This window comes from Balaenoptera borealis (assembly GCF_965194805.1).
Source record: "Balaenoptera borealis genome assembly, chromosome: 16".
Lineage (NCBI taxonomy): Eukaryota > Metazoa > Chordata > Mammalia > Artiodactyla > Balaenopteridae > Balaenoptera > Balaenoptera borealis.
Window position 1 is genome coordinate 3,447,110 of NC_138872.1, and position 16,123 is coordinate 3,463,232.

The 16,123-nt window shown below is 51.1% G+C and overlaps 1 protein-coding gene across 1 annotated transcript in view; it reads left to right on the forward strand.

The window, feature by feature from the left end:
• Nucleotides 1-2,931: 2,931 nt before the first annotated feature.
• Nucleotides 2,932-16,123, forward strand: part of CDH26 (cadherin 26) — a gene marked incomplete at its 5' end in the record, with an annotated part of 102,318 nt that continues 89,126 nt past the window's right edge. The window contains 1 exon segment of the mRNA XM_082362336.1: nucleotides 2,932-3,138. Coding sequence (XP_082218462.1) covers nucleotides 2,932-3,138 — 207 coding nt within the window.

The following is a 16,123-nucleotide window of genomic DNA, read 5'->3' on the forward strand; positions in this document are numbered from 1 at the left end:
GGAGGGGTGAGTAAATGGTTTACTGCACACAGAAAGGATACTATTTGACTTAACAGCCCTACCCCCTGGACCTGAAGCAGCTGCCTGTGGTCCCTCAGGTGCAAGGGAAGCAGGGACTTGAACCCACGTGTGTCTCACTCTGGCGCCAACCTCATGAAATTGTATTGCTACTGAGGTCCAGGGAAAATCGATCATGCTTGTTTTCTTCCATAAGTAAACAAAAGTCCCCCCAAAGACCTAGAGAACACATTTGAGACTATAAAAATAAAATTAAGCCCTTTGGGAATGCTCCCAGTCTTGAACTTCACCTGGTGTTATTGGTGGTGGAGGTGTCCACAGCTTCCCGTGCAGATACCAGGTCTGACCCTGACAGGCTGACTGCAGTGAGCTCTGGCCGAGAAGCTGCAGGCAGCCGTGGCCTCCAGAGCAAGGGTGGGCAGGGCGTGCGGAGGCAGGTGTGACGCCACTGGCCTTGGGGCACATGGGTGGAAGGAGGCACTGAGAAGGGTTGCAAAGAACACATTTTTCTGACTTCCTTGATATTTCAAGGGTAAGTGCTATACATACAGCAAAAAAAATAGACATGAAACAACTAGTACAAAGTTTTGATCATATATCATGGGACAAGAATAGAAGAGGCAAATATCCATGGATCTTACAGTTAATCGAACAAAATCAAATGCCAGATTTGTCAATTTTTGATTGTGAGACCTCATGCAAGTTACTTTAGCTTTCTAAGCCTCAGTTTACTCATCTGTAACATGGGGATGATTGGAATAGCATCAGCTCACTAGTGTGCTGTGCCGGATCGCTAGTAAACTGGTAATTGACAGAGCTGGCACTGGTGGACCCCGGGGTCAGTGACTGTGTTGTCTAATCCTAGTTCTGTCCCCTACGTGCTGTGACTCTTGTTTGGTCACTTCACTTACCTGAGCTCAGTGTTCTCATCTGGAAAAAAAGCAAAAATGAAAATAAAAAAGGTAGAGGCAGAGGGAGAACCACCTTCCAGGTTTGGCCTGGAGACACACAGATGATGGAGAGGAAGCTTCCTGACAAACTGGAAAATGGTGCAGAGTTAGAAGCAGGACTGCCAATGAGATATGACTGATCGGGGCTGAAAACCCTCAGACTTCCTCCTCCTGTACCGTCCATCCACGAAAGATGACCTTGCTTTTGCTAGCCCGAATTCTTCCCCTCCCCACAATGTGGAAATGGGGTTGAGGAGTCAGGATCCAGTGCAGGGACAATGAAGGAATTCTGGCTAGCTGGGAAAGTCCCAGGGTTCTCCTTTGTTACAAAGAATCTGGGTTTTAGGTAAACTTGGAGATGCTGCAGTGGCTGGAGAATCTACATAATGACAGGGGAGGCAGGAGAGGAGGAGAGGAAGAGAGGATTACTTTGGGGTATCAGGAGATTTATTTGGGGGTTTGGCAGGTGAGAAACATGAAGGGTAAGAGGTGATGGGGAGAAAAGGAAATTTGGAGAAGAGATGCTTTGGTTTACTAATAGGATCCCCATTAATGTTTGTGGACAAGCTAGAAAAGATTGCAATTTATTTCTAATCATTTTTGGTTGTGGGATTTGCTTCTTTTAACGTGATTCCTTGCAAAGCCTGGGCCACACACGGCACTGGTTTGTGTTAGGGCATACTGCAATAGTGTTCTGGACCATCCTCTGGGAAATGGCTTTTTCACCACGGGGATGGGCACTGCTTTATAGTTCATCAAGTATTTTTACAAGCATTTTCTCCTTTGAGTTTCTGCCGAGCACTATGAAAAAGGCACAGTGTGCATTTTTACATGTGTGGATGCTTAGGGCTGTGCCCCTCATGAATATTAAGCTCTGGCCACTCACTAAATGTTAAGTTTTATTATTGCATTAATCTTTTCTTTTATTCATTTAGGAATGTACATAAACATTCACTCTGTGCCACACACTGTGTTCGGCAAACAAACGTAGTCAGGCATAGCTCCTGGAGGAAGCAATATTCAAAAAGACTCAGGAAGGATGGACGGGAATTATCTATGAGGTGAATGACCTGGGGAGTGTGTGCGAGGCCGGGCAGGGGTGAGGGTGTGCAGTCAAGGAAGCCAGGGAGCTCTCCCAGACACGCAGTTGTGTGATTAAACCAAGTCACCGCCGGCAGGAGCAGACAGAACTGACTGGCCTTGTCCCAGTGCAAAAGGCCAGGGAGGTGAAGGCTGGACCATTCTGGCCTCAAATAATCAAATGCTTTTTTCCTCCAAGGGTGAGAGCTGCCTGGTGTCAACTCCTGCCTCCAGGCCCTGCCTCAGTGTGAAACATGGCCTTGGGGCACAGGGGTTGCAGAAGCACTTGTGTTAGGGTAAGAGAAGTGCTTGGAAAGCAGCTTCACTAGTCTGTCCCCTTCTCCCAGGCCTGAGCCCCTGGCCTGTGTGCAGCTCTGTGCAGGGCGCCCTAGGGCAGGGGTGGGGCAGGGAAGGAACAGCCCCTGTAGGGCCAGGGCCTCTGCCCAAGGAACTGCTAAATCTGCACACTGTACCTTAAGACTTAGGAGCATTTTCATTCTACGCTGTAATGTAACTGCACCTGTCTTATGGTTTTCAAAAGCTGAAGTGACTCCGCGCTGTGCAGGAGACCAGCGCTCCCAGTCAGCACACCAGGCTCTTCCGGTGGCCCTGCTTGGCCTCTCTCGGCCCTGCGCCCGCTGAGGAACACGCCCAGCTGCAGCAGCTCTACCTGACGATTCAACCCAGCACAGCCGGGGGAGCGCGCGCATCTGGCCTGCCTCGTCCCAGAGAGAAGACTATTCCCCACAGTTAACACTGACGGGCCCTTCATCCATGCCATGAGCATTCCCCCTGCTTTCCCCACACCTGATAGTCCTGAGATTAAGGTAAGTGCTATTGTGCCCCTTTGGCAGATGAGGAAACGGAGGCCCAGGGAGGGCAAATGGCTTCCCCGGGGAGCCGTGCCAAGAACCAGCTGGAGGCAGGAAGCCTGGAGTTCAGAGCCCACCGGCTCCTCGAGGAGGAAGGCTGCATGAATGTCACTCGCGCCACCCATCTGATGCGTGCCATCCATGTGGATGCTGTGCTAGATGCCGCGGCGTGGGGACCAGATGCTGTCCTTGGCCGCAAGACACGAGCTCCGAGTGAGGTGACGCGGGGAGCCTGAGAGTAAATGCCACACAAGAGGAAAGGAGGCAGGACCTGGAGGGGCCGGGTGGAAGGGGGGCTGAGCGGGAATCCCAGGGTCAAGAGGCCGAGAAGCCGGCAGCGGCAGGAAGCAGTTTCAGCCCAGAGATTCTCAACCTGTGGTGCCTGGACCAGCAGCTCAGCGTCACCTGGAACATGTCAGAAGTGCAGGCTGTGAACCTGAAAGCCAAGTCCTCCAGGTGGTTCTGATGCACGCTCCAGCCTCAGAGCCTCTGCTTCAGGAAAACTAAGATAAAGAGCACGGAGGGAGGGTGACACTTGGCAGGTCTGGAAAGCGGGGAGGAGGGGAAGGGGGTTACGGTGGTAGAGCCTGCTGCTTCTCTGTCCAACCAACAGACAGGATTTCTGCCTGCCTTATTCTTGGTGTTAGAACTCTGTGTTTGAGCATCAGTGTGCTTTGGAAGCGTTAATGAATCCTGCCTGGTCTAATCCAGCCTCTCCTGTTGATGGTTAAAGATCAAAAAAGGAAATCAGCTGGGGACTTCCAGGGAAGATTATGTGGATCTGTAGTGGGTTGAATGGTGACCTCCAGAAAGATATGTCCACACCTCAACCTCCAGAACCTGTAAATGTGACCTTATTTGGGCAAAAGGGTCTGGTCTTTACAGGTGTAATTAAGTTAATGATCTTGAGATGAGATCATTCTGGATTTTCCAGGCAGGCCCTAAATCCAATGACACGTGTCCTTGTAAGAAACAGAGGAGAAGACACAGAGAAGCCATGTGAAGCCAAGGCAGAGACCGGGTGAGGCAGCCACAACCAAGGAAGGCTTGGAGCCTCCAGAGGCTGGAGAGGGGAGGAAGGACCCTCCCCAGAGCCTGCAGAGGAGCTCTGTCCTGCCCACACCTGGCTTGGAGATCTGGCCTCCAGACTGGAGAGAATATGTTTCTGGTGTTTTAAGTCAGATTGTGGCAGTTTGTTGCAGCAGCCCCAGGAAACTAATACACCACCTGCCTATGTACTCTCGGAACTATTTCCTTCCTACTGAACACTGCTGTCCTAAAATGTGCCTTGATTTATTCCTTTACTTGTTTACTTCCTGTGTTCCCACTGGAATGTGAGCACCGAAGGGCAGAGTCTGGCTCCAGATCTGGTGCCTCGTAGGTGCTCTGCAAAGATGTGTTAAGTGAATGCACAGAAGAAAGTGGCATAACAAAGATTCAAACCCATCTTCTGACTTCAAGTAGATATTTTGTACTGTGCACATTAACAAAGTTACAAGGTAGATGGAAGGTCACCCAGCAATAGTACAGCACCAGGTGCCTGGTGCGTGTTAAATAAAACCAGATGAAGCACATGTCACAGCTCCAAGCCATTGCGTAAAATGGGGCAGGCCTGAATAAACGGCTCATTGAGCCTAAAGCGAGGTTTCTCAGTCTCGGTACTGGTTACAGTTGAAGCAGGATCATTCTTTTTTTTTTTTTAATTATTAGCACCTTTTAATTATTATTTATTTATTTATTTATTTATTTATTTATTTGGCTGTGTTGGGTCTTCGTTTCTGTGCGAGGGCTTCCCCTAGTTGCGGCAAGCAGGTGCCACTCTCATCGCGGTGCACGGGCCTCTCACTATCGCGGCCTCTCTTGTTGCGGAGCACAGGCTCCAGATGCGCAGGCTCAGTAGTTGTGGCTCACGGGGCTAGTTACTCCGCGGCATGTGGGATCTTCCCAGACCAGGGCATGAACCCGTGTCCCCTGCATGGGCAGGCAGATTCTCAACCACTGCACCACCAGGGAAGCCCCCAGGATCATTCTTTACTGGGGTGGGAGCTGTCCTCTCTGTGCCTTGTGGGGTGTTTAGCACCATCCTGGTCTCTCCCTACCAGATGCCAGAAGCACAGTTCTCACCATCCCCAAGCCAGGTGTGACAACCAAAAATGTCTCCAGACATTGCCAGATGTCCCTGGGATGCAGGAACCATTGCTCCACGTTGAGAACCACTGACCTAAGGAATCTACACATGGACAAGTAAACTTGGCCTCCTCTGAAATCAGGGAACAAGAACTGCACCCCCCCTCCCCCACAAGCCATAGACGCTGACAGAAGTCCACCAGCTACAATCAGAACTGGATCACAGCAGAAGACTGCCAGGGGACACACATGATTTCAATTCACGGAGAAGCAAGAGGAGAAGTTGTGAAAGCTGGGCAAGGAGCAACAGGCTGCCAGGGAGAAGGAGGAACTGCTGTGCGTGGGCAGGACAGATGAGGGGGCAAAGCTACAGCCCCCTTATTGCCACTAACCCGGAGGGACGGGTCCTGAAGAACAACCGGGGAATCAGCACCGCAAGTGGACGGAGCAGAGAAGTGACATGCACAGGCCCAGTGAGCGCCGGGCCCGCGCCCCCACTCCTCACGGGCTGCCGCTCCCACCCACGCCTGGACGTGACCTCAGTCCAGGGGCTTCATACCGAGGCAGGTGGTGCAGAGAATCTGGGGAGACAAGCGTAGAGCCGCAGCGGGGATGATGCTGATGGTGGGGGTGATGTCGTCTCGCATTTACGGGATACCTGCTGCGTCCCGAGCACCGTGTTATCCAGGTCAGGGTACCCAGAGAATGTCAGTCGTCACCATCCAGCCTCCATCTCCAACTCTGAAAAGAGCATAAACAGGAGAAAGGATTAGAGACATAACAGGTGACTTTGGAAGACCTCTCTCAGCCCTTTCTCGAGAAACCGGGTAAAAATTAATAAAGGCAGCAGAGGATGTGGTAAAGCCATCAATGAAATGTGGTTAGTATAACAAACACTGTGTCCCACCGCTCAGCTTTAGGAGATGCCATGGTTGTTCTGTATTTACAGCAGACCTTTTTGCTTTAGTGAATAAAATAATACCAAGACATTTCAAGTACCATTTCTGTTCCTCTCTTTCCCTCCTCAGTGGAAACCGGATTCTTAAAAGTGATGAATATCCTTCCCTTTTGGTAATATATGTGTGTCTAAAAATCGTACATAATATTGTTTCCTGTGTTACTTTTATGCAAATTGTATCTAAATGGACATGTTCTTTTTCACTTTCTTCTCCCTCCCCCTCATATTTTGTTTTTGAGAATTTTCCAGGTTGATATGGGAGATCTAATTCAATCACTTCAACTGCCACAGATTAGTCTGTTGCATAAATTACCTTATCCAATCCCCTATTAGAACATTTGGGTCATTTTCAATTTGTTAACCAAAACAACACTGCAGTGAAAATTCTGGTACATGTCTCCTTGTGCACGTAAGAGCGTTTCTCTAGGCTACAGATACAGGAGTGTGTTGTGGGATTATAGGGTATAAATGTTTTCCACTTAACTAGGTATTAACAAATTACTTTCCAAAGTGGCTGAAACAATTTACACTATCAATAATAGTAGGGCAGGAGTTGCTGCTTGCCAGAGTCTTATTTTCTCAAATCTTTAAGGAACTGATTATTCCTACACTATTTCAACAATTCCAGTGCATAGAGAAAGACAAAAATCACTTGACTGTTTTTATGAAGGTTGCATAACCTGGAAGCCAGGGCTGACATAGATCACCACAGAACAGGTGTTTCCTTTGAATCTCATTCTGTGACACAGCCATCTCACGGAGTGGACGCTTCAACGCAGTAAGACGTAATAAGCCCCCAATCAATGTTAGCTACTTTCACTATCACTAATGTTGATGGCCCTAAATTAAATTGTGCCACCTAAGTATGTCTCAGTGTTTGAGGTAATTTATTCCAATCTGTTCAAGTCATCCTCTTCTATGCCTAAACCCCTCAGGTTTGCTAAAGGACCACAGACAAAGGTTTCAGGTGGGTCCCGGGTTTAATCACGCTCACATTTGGCAGGTTCCCCGCTGGCCTCCCTCTGGTGTGTGGTTGTACCCACAGCCCGTCCCCGCCCAGTAGGGCTGCGGCGACACTGGGCAGCTATCAGGAGCCCAGCCTGGGAAGAGACTTTGGGAGGCACAAGAATGCTGAGAAGTCGGCCCTGCAGCTGGGTCTTGTGTTTGTTTATGGAGCAGTTATTACAGTAACATCTGGATGCCTTAGATGATACCGGGAAAAGCAAAGATTATGTTTAGCTGTCTGATGTATTTTAAGGGATGTAGCTTTTATTCTGCATGATTAGGAAGTAATTAGCAGCTTAAACTTGATGCCTTCACTCAGAGTTGATTCCATGACTCTCTCTCCTAGTACAGGATGAGGAATGTGGTGGAATTCCTTTTATTAATAAATTACCATTGTCTACCCCCTGTTTTTAGCCTCAATGCAAACAGAGCTTTCTGTCCTTGTGTTGAATAATTGATCACTTAAGCTGACTTTTTCATGGGGCCCCACGAGTCTTGGGAAAGGCAAAATGAACAGGTTAGCCAGTGGCCTGACCCTCCAACAGCCTGCACCCAAACAGTCCCAGCCACCGCCCACCAAGCAGAAGAGAATTAAAAAAAAAACAGGGAAAAAGACTAAACTCCAAGAGTAGTGTAGGACCAGCGGGGTCCTCAGGATCGTGACTGGGTTAGTCTGTGTTCGGGTCCCACCTCCACCGTGCAGCCTCCGTTTCCATCTAAAATCAGTGCTCTCCTCACCTGCAAAGTGGAGCAGGTGACAGTACCAACCTCATCGTGCTATTGGGGGATCCGGGAAAGAGACCACATGAAGGGCCTGACACCAAGTGGGGTATGAAGTGTCACACACACAGAAACACATGCACGCACATACAAGTGCAAGAACGTGTGTATGCACACATGCACACATACATGCATGCACACATACACACATGAGTGATGGGGTTAAAGTGGGAACCACCTTCAGGACTGCTGTGAAGACTAAATGGCAGAGTGCACCCAAAGCACTTGGAATGCGGCCTGGCATATAACACAAGCTCAAAGAACAGTTATTGTTGTTATTATTATCAATGTTAGCTTGGTTTATACTTTTCACAAACCAAAATATGTCAAACTCTCACCCCTTCTTACTCTTTGGAATATACATGCTTGCTTTTTGCCAGAAAGACTCTTGCCAAGAAATGCTTTTGCTCTATGTATTTAGAAAACCCAGCCTAACCTATTCTTGGCTTTACACCAGAAGCCAAGCTGGCTCTACCTAAGACAGCACCCCAACCCTCCCCATAGGAAAGCCACTGCCCCTCACCAGACCACTGCCAGGTAACGCAGCTGAGGAGAAACTCCAAATGCCGGAAATAGATTCTCCCAATCTTCTGCATATAAAAAGGTTTTTAATTTTTTTTAACTGAATCTCATTAGTTTAAAACTCTGAAGTGTGATTCTGCTTCTTTCCCTGGCATTCTTTTTGAGATCAGGAAAAATGCAATTTTCCTCCTTGAGGAAAGCGGGATTACATGTGCACCGACTTTCTCTAGGTAACACAGCCTCAGCCCTATAATTAATATCCCCGCCATCCACAGCCTTATAATTAAACGTGACAGGCACAGGACGGGGAGGAAGTCACAGGAAGGCAGGAGGTAAATCACTGGGCTGGTTTCTGCCACCCATTTCCCAGGAGCCCACCAGGAGGGCGGGAGGCCGCACAGGGAACAGGAGTACCCCTGAAGCCAGCTGGAGGTCGCCTGCACCCCCGCGATCATTTATTTTCCCCAGTGGTCTATTTTCCAAGGTGCTTCATGGAACATTAGGCAAGCAGAGCCTGATAATGGCTGCAGAGTGTCTGCCCACCTCCTAACATATACATTGCCCGCGGAAGACACAGCTACTCCATCACACAGGCCAGGGCCCATGCAAAAGGAAATGGAGGATTTGTCCCAAGTCCTTGCCTGCTGTTCAGCGTGACCATTAGTTTCTAGAAGAATACAGGCAGGGAAAATCTCAGGGAAGCTTCTGTGCTCGTTTCCGTGGGTGTGGTCCTCCCGCCCCCTATGGGACCTCTGGCTTATAGATCTTCTGTCTCCCCAGGTCCTCCCATTCGTGCTCACCTAGCATCCCGCCTGCCCCCTCTGTTTCCCGGACCTTCTGCAGTAAGTTGGAGCCATATGGCTGGATGGGGCAAATAGACCAGGAACAGAAGTGGCACATGGGGCTGCCATGCTGTGAAAACCGTGCATCTCCTTCTTCTCTTGACTCCTCTTCTTTGGCAAACTTTGCAGAACGTTAGGTCAGGATGAAGCAGCTACGTGGTGGCAGAACCCCCTTTAGCTGGAGTGTGGTGAGCAGAGGTCCCCACCCATCAGCACTGGGTAAGCCCTGTGGTCAAGAAAGAACCCTTTCTGAGGTAAGCCACCAAGGGTGTCAGGGTTATCGCCTGCCACACTCCTATTGCCACTTGAACTGAAATAAGCACCTACTATGTGCCAGGCACTGGATGGAACATTCAACAGCATAGTAGAAAAGACAGGAAAAACAAACAAGTAAACACATGTTAAGAAGCCTGATCAATTCTGTGAAGGACACAAACAGGATTATGTCCTGGACAATAGTAGGGGTGACCTGTCTATCTATTTTGCTCAAGGAAGGCCTCTCTGAAGAGGGACATTAGGGCGAGATGATAAAATTCAAGAAACCAGCCCTGCCAGGTGTGGGAGGGAGGGCAGGGCATTGCAGCAGTGGAACATCTTATGCAAAGGCCCTGCGGTAGAAGAGAGTGTGGGACTCACTAAGGAACAGAAAGGGAGCCAGTGTGGCTGCGAATTGGTACAGGCGTGGACCAAGTGAGGTGGAGGATACAGGCGGGGACACATCACAGGGGCTCCTGTTTTTCCCAGTGAGAGGAGAGTCCATTGGAGGATTTTCAGCAAAAGAGACATGATCTGATTGACTTTTAAAAGGAGCACCCTGGCTGCTGTGAGGAGGAAAGGCTGCATGAAGAAGCAGCAGGGAGATGAGAGGGGAGCCAGTGGGCGTCACCCCTGTGGGAGGTGACAGCGGCTCAGGGCAGTGGCCGGGGAGAAGGGAAAAGGGTCAGACGTGAGAAAGTTGTCACGGCCAATTAATCAGGTGCCACCAGTTCTCTAGGCATTTCTGCCCTGCGCCCCACATCCAGATGTTCACAGCTCCATTTGCTGAGGTCCCCGGCCCCTGCCAGCAGCAGCTCGTGGCTTCCAGCCTGGTCCCCTCAGAGGGCACTATGCCTTGACCCTAAGGAAAAACTGGAGGCCCTTGGAGCCAGGGGAGAGCGTCCTGAGAGGCAAGAAGGCCTCTCAAGTGGCTGCTGTATCACAGCACAGGCCGGGTGACCCTGGCTTTCAAGCTGCGCCCTTCCAGACACAGATCTTAATGTGCCCTGCGCCCAGCACTTAACTCTTTCTCCACCGTCCCTTTGTTCCCTTTGGTTTGAATGTTGGCAAATGGCCTCCTGCAAGTTCTCTCCTTTCAAGCAGATGTCCTCTGCCCGAAACGTGTGCTCTGCTCCTTGAGAAAGTCACTCTGAAATGCGATTCTGCCTCTGAACTTCCTGCAAAAACTTGTTAAACATGCAGATTCCAGGCACCCATTGCACACCCACCAAATGAGACCACTCAGGAAGGGCCCCAGGCAGCTCCTGTTCCTAACAGCCCCTCTGGTGACTTCAAGGAGCAGCCAGTTTAGAAAACCACTGAACTGACGTGTCGGAGTGCAAAGGTGCCTCCTTTTCCCTTCCCTGAACTTGCACTGAGGGACTGCAGCGCGACCTGGCGCGCACGACCCGGAGTTAGCTCTGACTTCACAGGTTGCGGGGGGGTGGTCCCCATGAGAGCCCCTCCCTTCAGATGCCAGCCCAGTGCTCCCGGGTCCCCAGGCCACCTGCGCTTCTGACCCACTGGCTACAGATTTGGGCTCCCACAACTTCCCTGGGTTCAGTAATTTGCCAGGAGGGCCCTAGAACTCAGGAGACCGTTATACTTAGGATTAGCATTGTTACGAAGGACACAAGTGACAAGGAGCCAGATGAAGAGGTGCTTAGGGCCAGGCCTGGAAAGGTCCCAAACACAGAGCTTCTGTGCTGTCTCCCCTTGGAATCAGGGCTCGTCTCGTCCCCCTTCTAGCAGATGGATGTATATCACCACCCAGGGAACTCACCTGCACCTGGGTTCCAGAGCTTTCACTGTAGGCAGGATGTCTGGATCATTGGCTGCACCACTGAACCCAGCCTCTAGCCCCCTCCCCTCCCCCAGTGTGTGATATCACAGAGGTCTAAGCCCCAGCCCTCTTGACCACATGATTGATCTTTCTAGCAGCCCCATCCTGATTTATTTCATTAGCATAAACCCAGGTCTGGTCCAAGGGGCCCCCATGAATAGCAAAGATACTGCTATCACCCAGGAAATTCTAAAGATTTAGAAGTTTCCTCTCAGAAACCAGGGATAAAGGCCAGACAAATCCTTTATTGTATTGCAGGGACGTCTGTACTGTACAAATGCTGGCCACTGAAGGATTCTGAGCTTCAACAGAACCAGTGGGATGCAGCCCCTAGGCACAGGAGACCCCCACCTCCTTATCAGAGGCCCAAGGTGCCAGGAATAAAAGACACTATTGGGTCTGGCCATTAATCATGGGGTGTTGCTTGCTATGGAGATAAAGGAGTTGAACTGGGAGAGAATTTGGAGAACATTCTGGAAGGAGCCTATAGGAGGGCTATGTGAGTCTCTGGGAAAGCCAGGGTGCCTGAAGGGCAGGCCAGGTTCTGTGGTCTCCATGTCTCTCCAGGACCACAGGCAGGCAGAGCTCGAAGACGGGCGAGAGGAGGAGTGGCCATGTCCGGCACAGGGACCACTATCTGCCCTCAAGCGCTGTGTCCACTTTCAGGCCCTGAGTTTCCATAGCAACTCCAGGCGCTCACCCTCCCGGCCCCACTGCTTCAGGCTTTAAATGGGCAAGTGAAGGAGAGAGGATAAAATTTGGCTTTTCGTTGACTAGGACCAGGATCCAAGAATTAAATTGCTCCTATTTAAGACCATTCTCTCCCAGCCCTGTGAGAAGAGGTAATTTCACAAATTAGCCAAGAACCCTGAATAAGTTAACGCCTCTGCGGCAGGAGTACGGCTCCTTCCACTGCAGAAGGCTTGGGCCCGCACATTCACGATGCTTTCTGCCGCCCTTTCCCTCGGGACCTGTTCAAATCACTCCAGCTTCTCTCCAAGGAGCCAGCTAGGTCTGCTGGATGCTGCCAGCTCCAAAGAGCCGTCAGCATTCAAAGTAGCGACTTGGGCCAGGAAACATGGAAAGGGGGAATTCTGTGTGGGTGACTAATGGATCCAGCATAGAGCCACTCCCCAGTCACAGCCGCCACTTTAAAATTAATTTCCAGGTGACAATAGCCGTGTGACTATAGACAGCTCAGCGCAGAGATGGCCAGTCAGGCTCACTCCCAGAGGCCTGGTCAGCGATTTCCAAAGCATCCACTCCGCAGTTCCTGATTCCTCCACGAAAGCCTGGCTCTCTCCTCCCATCTCCCAGTCCCAGGACAGAATCTGGGGGGAGAGGTGAGGGTGGCCGGCCTGACCCATTGCCGATGGCAGGCCCTTCTCCCCGCTCTGCCTCCAGGCCCCCAGGTGAGTAAATTAGGTAAACCTATTTGAGTTCATTTGAGGCTGGCAGGTTTTCCTGGTCAGCCCGACCTCCACAAACACCTCCACAATAAGATTTCTATTAGGGAAAAATGGCTTCAGAGTTTTAAGCGTGTTTCCTGCCCCGAGTGCCATGGTTTTAATTAACAGTATCACCAAGTGGCTCTCCCTGGCAGATGGCAGCAGTGGAGGCCCGGGGAGGCCCGAGGAGGAAAGAGCAGAGCAGCTTCTGTTTGCGTGAATCCTGCCAGCACAGAAGCTGCATCTCAGGGTAGAGTGACGGCAAAGGGAGCTTTCAGGCCACAAGCATATTCCGGCGGAATCCGGGGCTGTTTTGGCTGCCAGGCGCAGCGGGCTCGCACAGTCCACGCCACGGTGACAGGCGGGGCTGAGGCCATCCCCGGTTTGCTGCAGGAAAGGTGCGGTGAAATCCCAGCTGCAGCTGGCACACGGGCGGCCAGGCTGCACGCTGGCACAACAGACCCCCCAGGCCTCCCAGGCCCCGACGTGAGTGCCAGCCTTGAGAAAATCAATCAGCTGCAGCTCTAATTACAGGCTCAGCTCACCCCACAACTGGCACCATGAGAGGCAGGGCCCTGCATCCCGGCCTGGCAGAGCCCTCAGTTGGACCAGCGTCCAGCTGCAGTGTGGCTGCAAAGTGCCCTCCCCTGCCGTAGTGGCAGAGCCACTACCAGACAACTCGCGGGGGAGCCCTAAGAGAGCATTTTCATCAGCTGCTCACCCGGCAGGGTTCTTTGAGGCACTTGTTCATTTTCTTGTTAATAACAAAAAGAGGCAGGGATTCATTGTGTCAACCCCTGTTCTCTCCCTGACTCTCAGTCTGTTTGGCTTCGGCCAGTCATGTGAGAACGACCCCCGACCAGCAGTGCAGATCAAGTAAAATGCAGGCAACCCTCATTATCCATATATTGTCAATTCCTGGAAATGCTTTGGAGAGCAAATTTTCATCGGAAGCTCATATCCCATTATGTGAAATGGGAAAAAACAATAACACATTCCCAGACCGTCCAAAAACCCCCAACCAATTTTCCAGATATCACTAAAACACTCCGAAACACCTATATAACAACACACTAAGGATTTTTGCATAATGCAAGTATGTAAAACACCTACTTTCTAATTAGTCCACACCGAATGAACTCATGGAGGGGAATTTTACATGCAGTATTTACCTGCACTGAACAGAATCAGATTCGAAATCTATTTTCCTTCTACACTGCAAGGGGCAGGTATAAAACATAACCCCACAAATGCAGACACACATTGAAGATAGGCTCTCCCTAAGTTAGAGCGCAGTTGGGAGTGCCCCCGGCACCCTGCAGGAGCAAGCAGGGCGCCACCAAGGGCTCAGCCCAGGGCCGGGAGCTGGGGGGATAACACACACACCCGCCTGCGCAGCCTGTGTGTGAGGCCTGATGGGAGGAGAGCCGGGGTGCAACTGCAGCGCTCGCCTGGCCTGCACCCGGCCTGCATCCGGCCTCACACCCACGCCGTGCTTTCCACTGCACACCCTCACAGATCCATCTCAGGGACGTTTTATTCTGCGAATGAATTTGGGGGAGATTTTGACAAGTCATTAAGGTGACTATTCAGGTCATGGAAGTTTGGGTGGCGAGGTGCTCAGTACTTGGTCTCGTCTCCCCAAAGTTACTTGAGCAATAACTGTGTGTCACAGGGACGACTCTGACCACGGGGGGAGGGACCAGCCTTCCTCTTCCTCTTACCTGCTCAAGAAAACAGCCCCTCTGCTGTTTTCCCCTTCCACCTCATCCCCACGCCAGCCCAGGCTGGTGTGACATCACCAGGAGGAGGGACAATGCAGGAAGAAAACATGGAGCAGGAAGCAGGACAAGGACCCCTGAGGATAACCCAGCCAGAGAGTTTGGGAAAGAGGAAGTCTCTGGAAAAGGCACCAGTGAGAGAGCGTGAGGGAGGAGAAAGCCAAGAGAGGGGTTTAAGGTGTGGAGAGAAATAATAACTGGATCTTTTTAAAGTTCTTTGAGAAATTCACATTGGGAATTCACTCACCTTGAGGGCTTTTGGTGGCTGGATTGTGCTTCCCTAAGTGGGACACTGATTTGAGACAGGACAGGTAGGGCCCCAAGTTCCTCTGGAAAGTTTGTTTCAGTTTTTCCTCAAATCCGCTTTTTTGTGCAGCAGCATCCAGTTTTTAAGGGGGCCATGTGCGCCCCCAGGAAGTCTCGTCTTCGAAGTGTGCCCCAAAGGCACGGGCCAGAGTCACAATGCCTGGTCTCCTGCAGCAGGGGCACCTGTGCTTCCCGGGTACAGGGACCTGCAGCCCTTTCCCTTTGGATGCTGCGGCCGTTTCTCCACCGGGAACATGTGCCACCTGCATCTTCTCATTGAAGATGCACTGTCACCCTGTCCCGTTGCAGATGAGAACTAAGCCCAGAGCGGGCAGGCAGCTCCCCAAAGGCCCTGCCGACCTCAGTGAACCGGGTTTGGACCCAGGCTGGATGATTTATGTAGGTATATATCTACATTGTTTATATATGCATCTGTATGTGTGCATAGCTATGTGTACATGTAGGTATACACATATCTGGGAGTATATGTGTATCCATGTGTACATGTACATGCATGTGTGTCTGTGTATGCATATATACATGCCCATATGTGTGTGTCCACGTGTGTATGTATCTATGTGTGTATATTTGTATGTCCATGCGTAGGTCTATGTGTGTATGTGTAAGTATATATATGTGTGTCTATATGTATGGATGCGTGCTTATAGGTACTTCTCTGTGCATGTCCAGGGCGGAACTGTAAGATCCCCACAGACAGGAGGCAGGTGTTCCATGGCCATGTCCCCAGAACACATTCTCCAAGGACCCCTCAGTTACTACCTGCTGGTCTCACTTCTGGGTCCCCACCCCGCCCTCCCCTGGGCCCCATTCTGGGACTCCCAACCCTCAGCCCTGCTACACGGGTCCCACTTTCCCTAGAGGCTGCCAGGACCCCCGGCTGCTTCCCTGCCCACGTCAGGCGACTGCAGGAAGACATGATGGGCAAGGCCTTGAGGGGAGGCCTGGGAACTGGCAGAAATGAAGGCCCCTGGAAGGAAGTGAAATCCCCTCTCACTTAACAGCCTAATAAGGATTTGAACCAGAGTCTGCAAGGAATTGTCAGTTTAACTGTTTTCTCAGATGTGGAGACCACGTCTCGGCTTTAAAGCGCAGGGAGAGGAACGTGTCAAGCTGGAGAAGGGAGGATGGAGGCCTCTGGCGCTGGCTCCGCCTGGCCTGAGCACCCCCAAGAGGCCCCAGGAAACTGCTCCGGGCCTCCCTAGACCTGGGGCTGAAAGGGGGGATGGTGGGGAGGCAAGAGCCAGATGTGCAGGTGAGAGAGGGGGCAACCACCCACAGGACACCGCTGGAAATGATGTCAGCAAGACACAGCGAG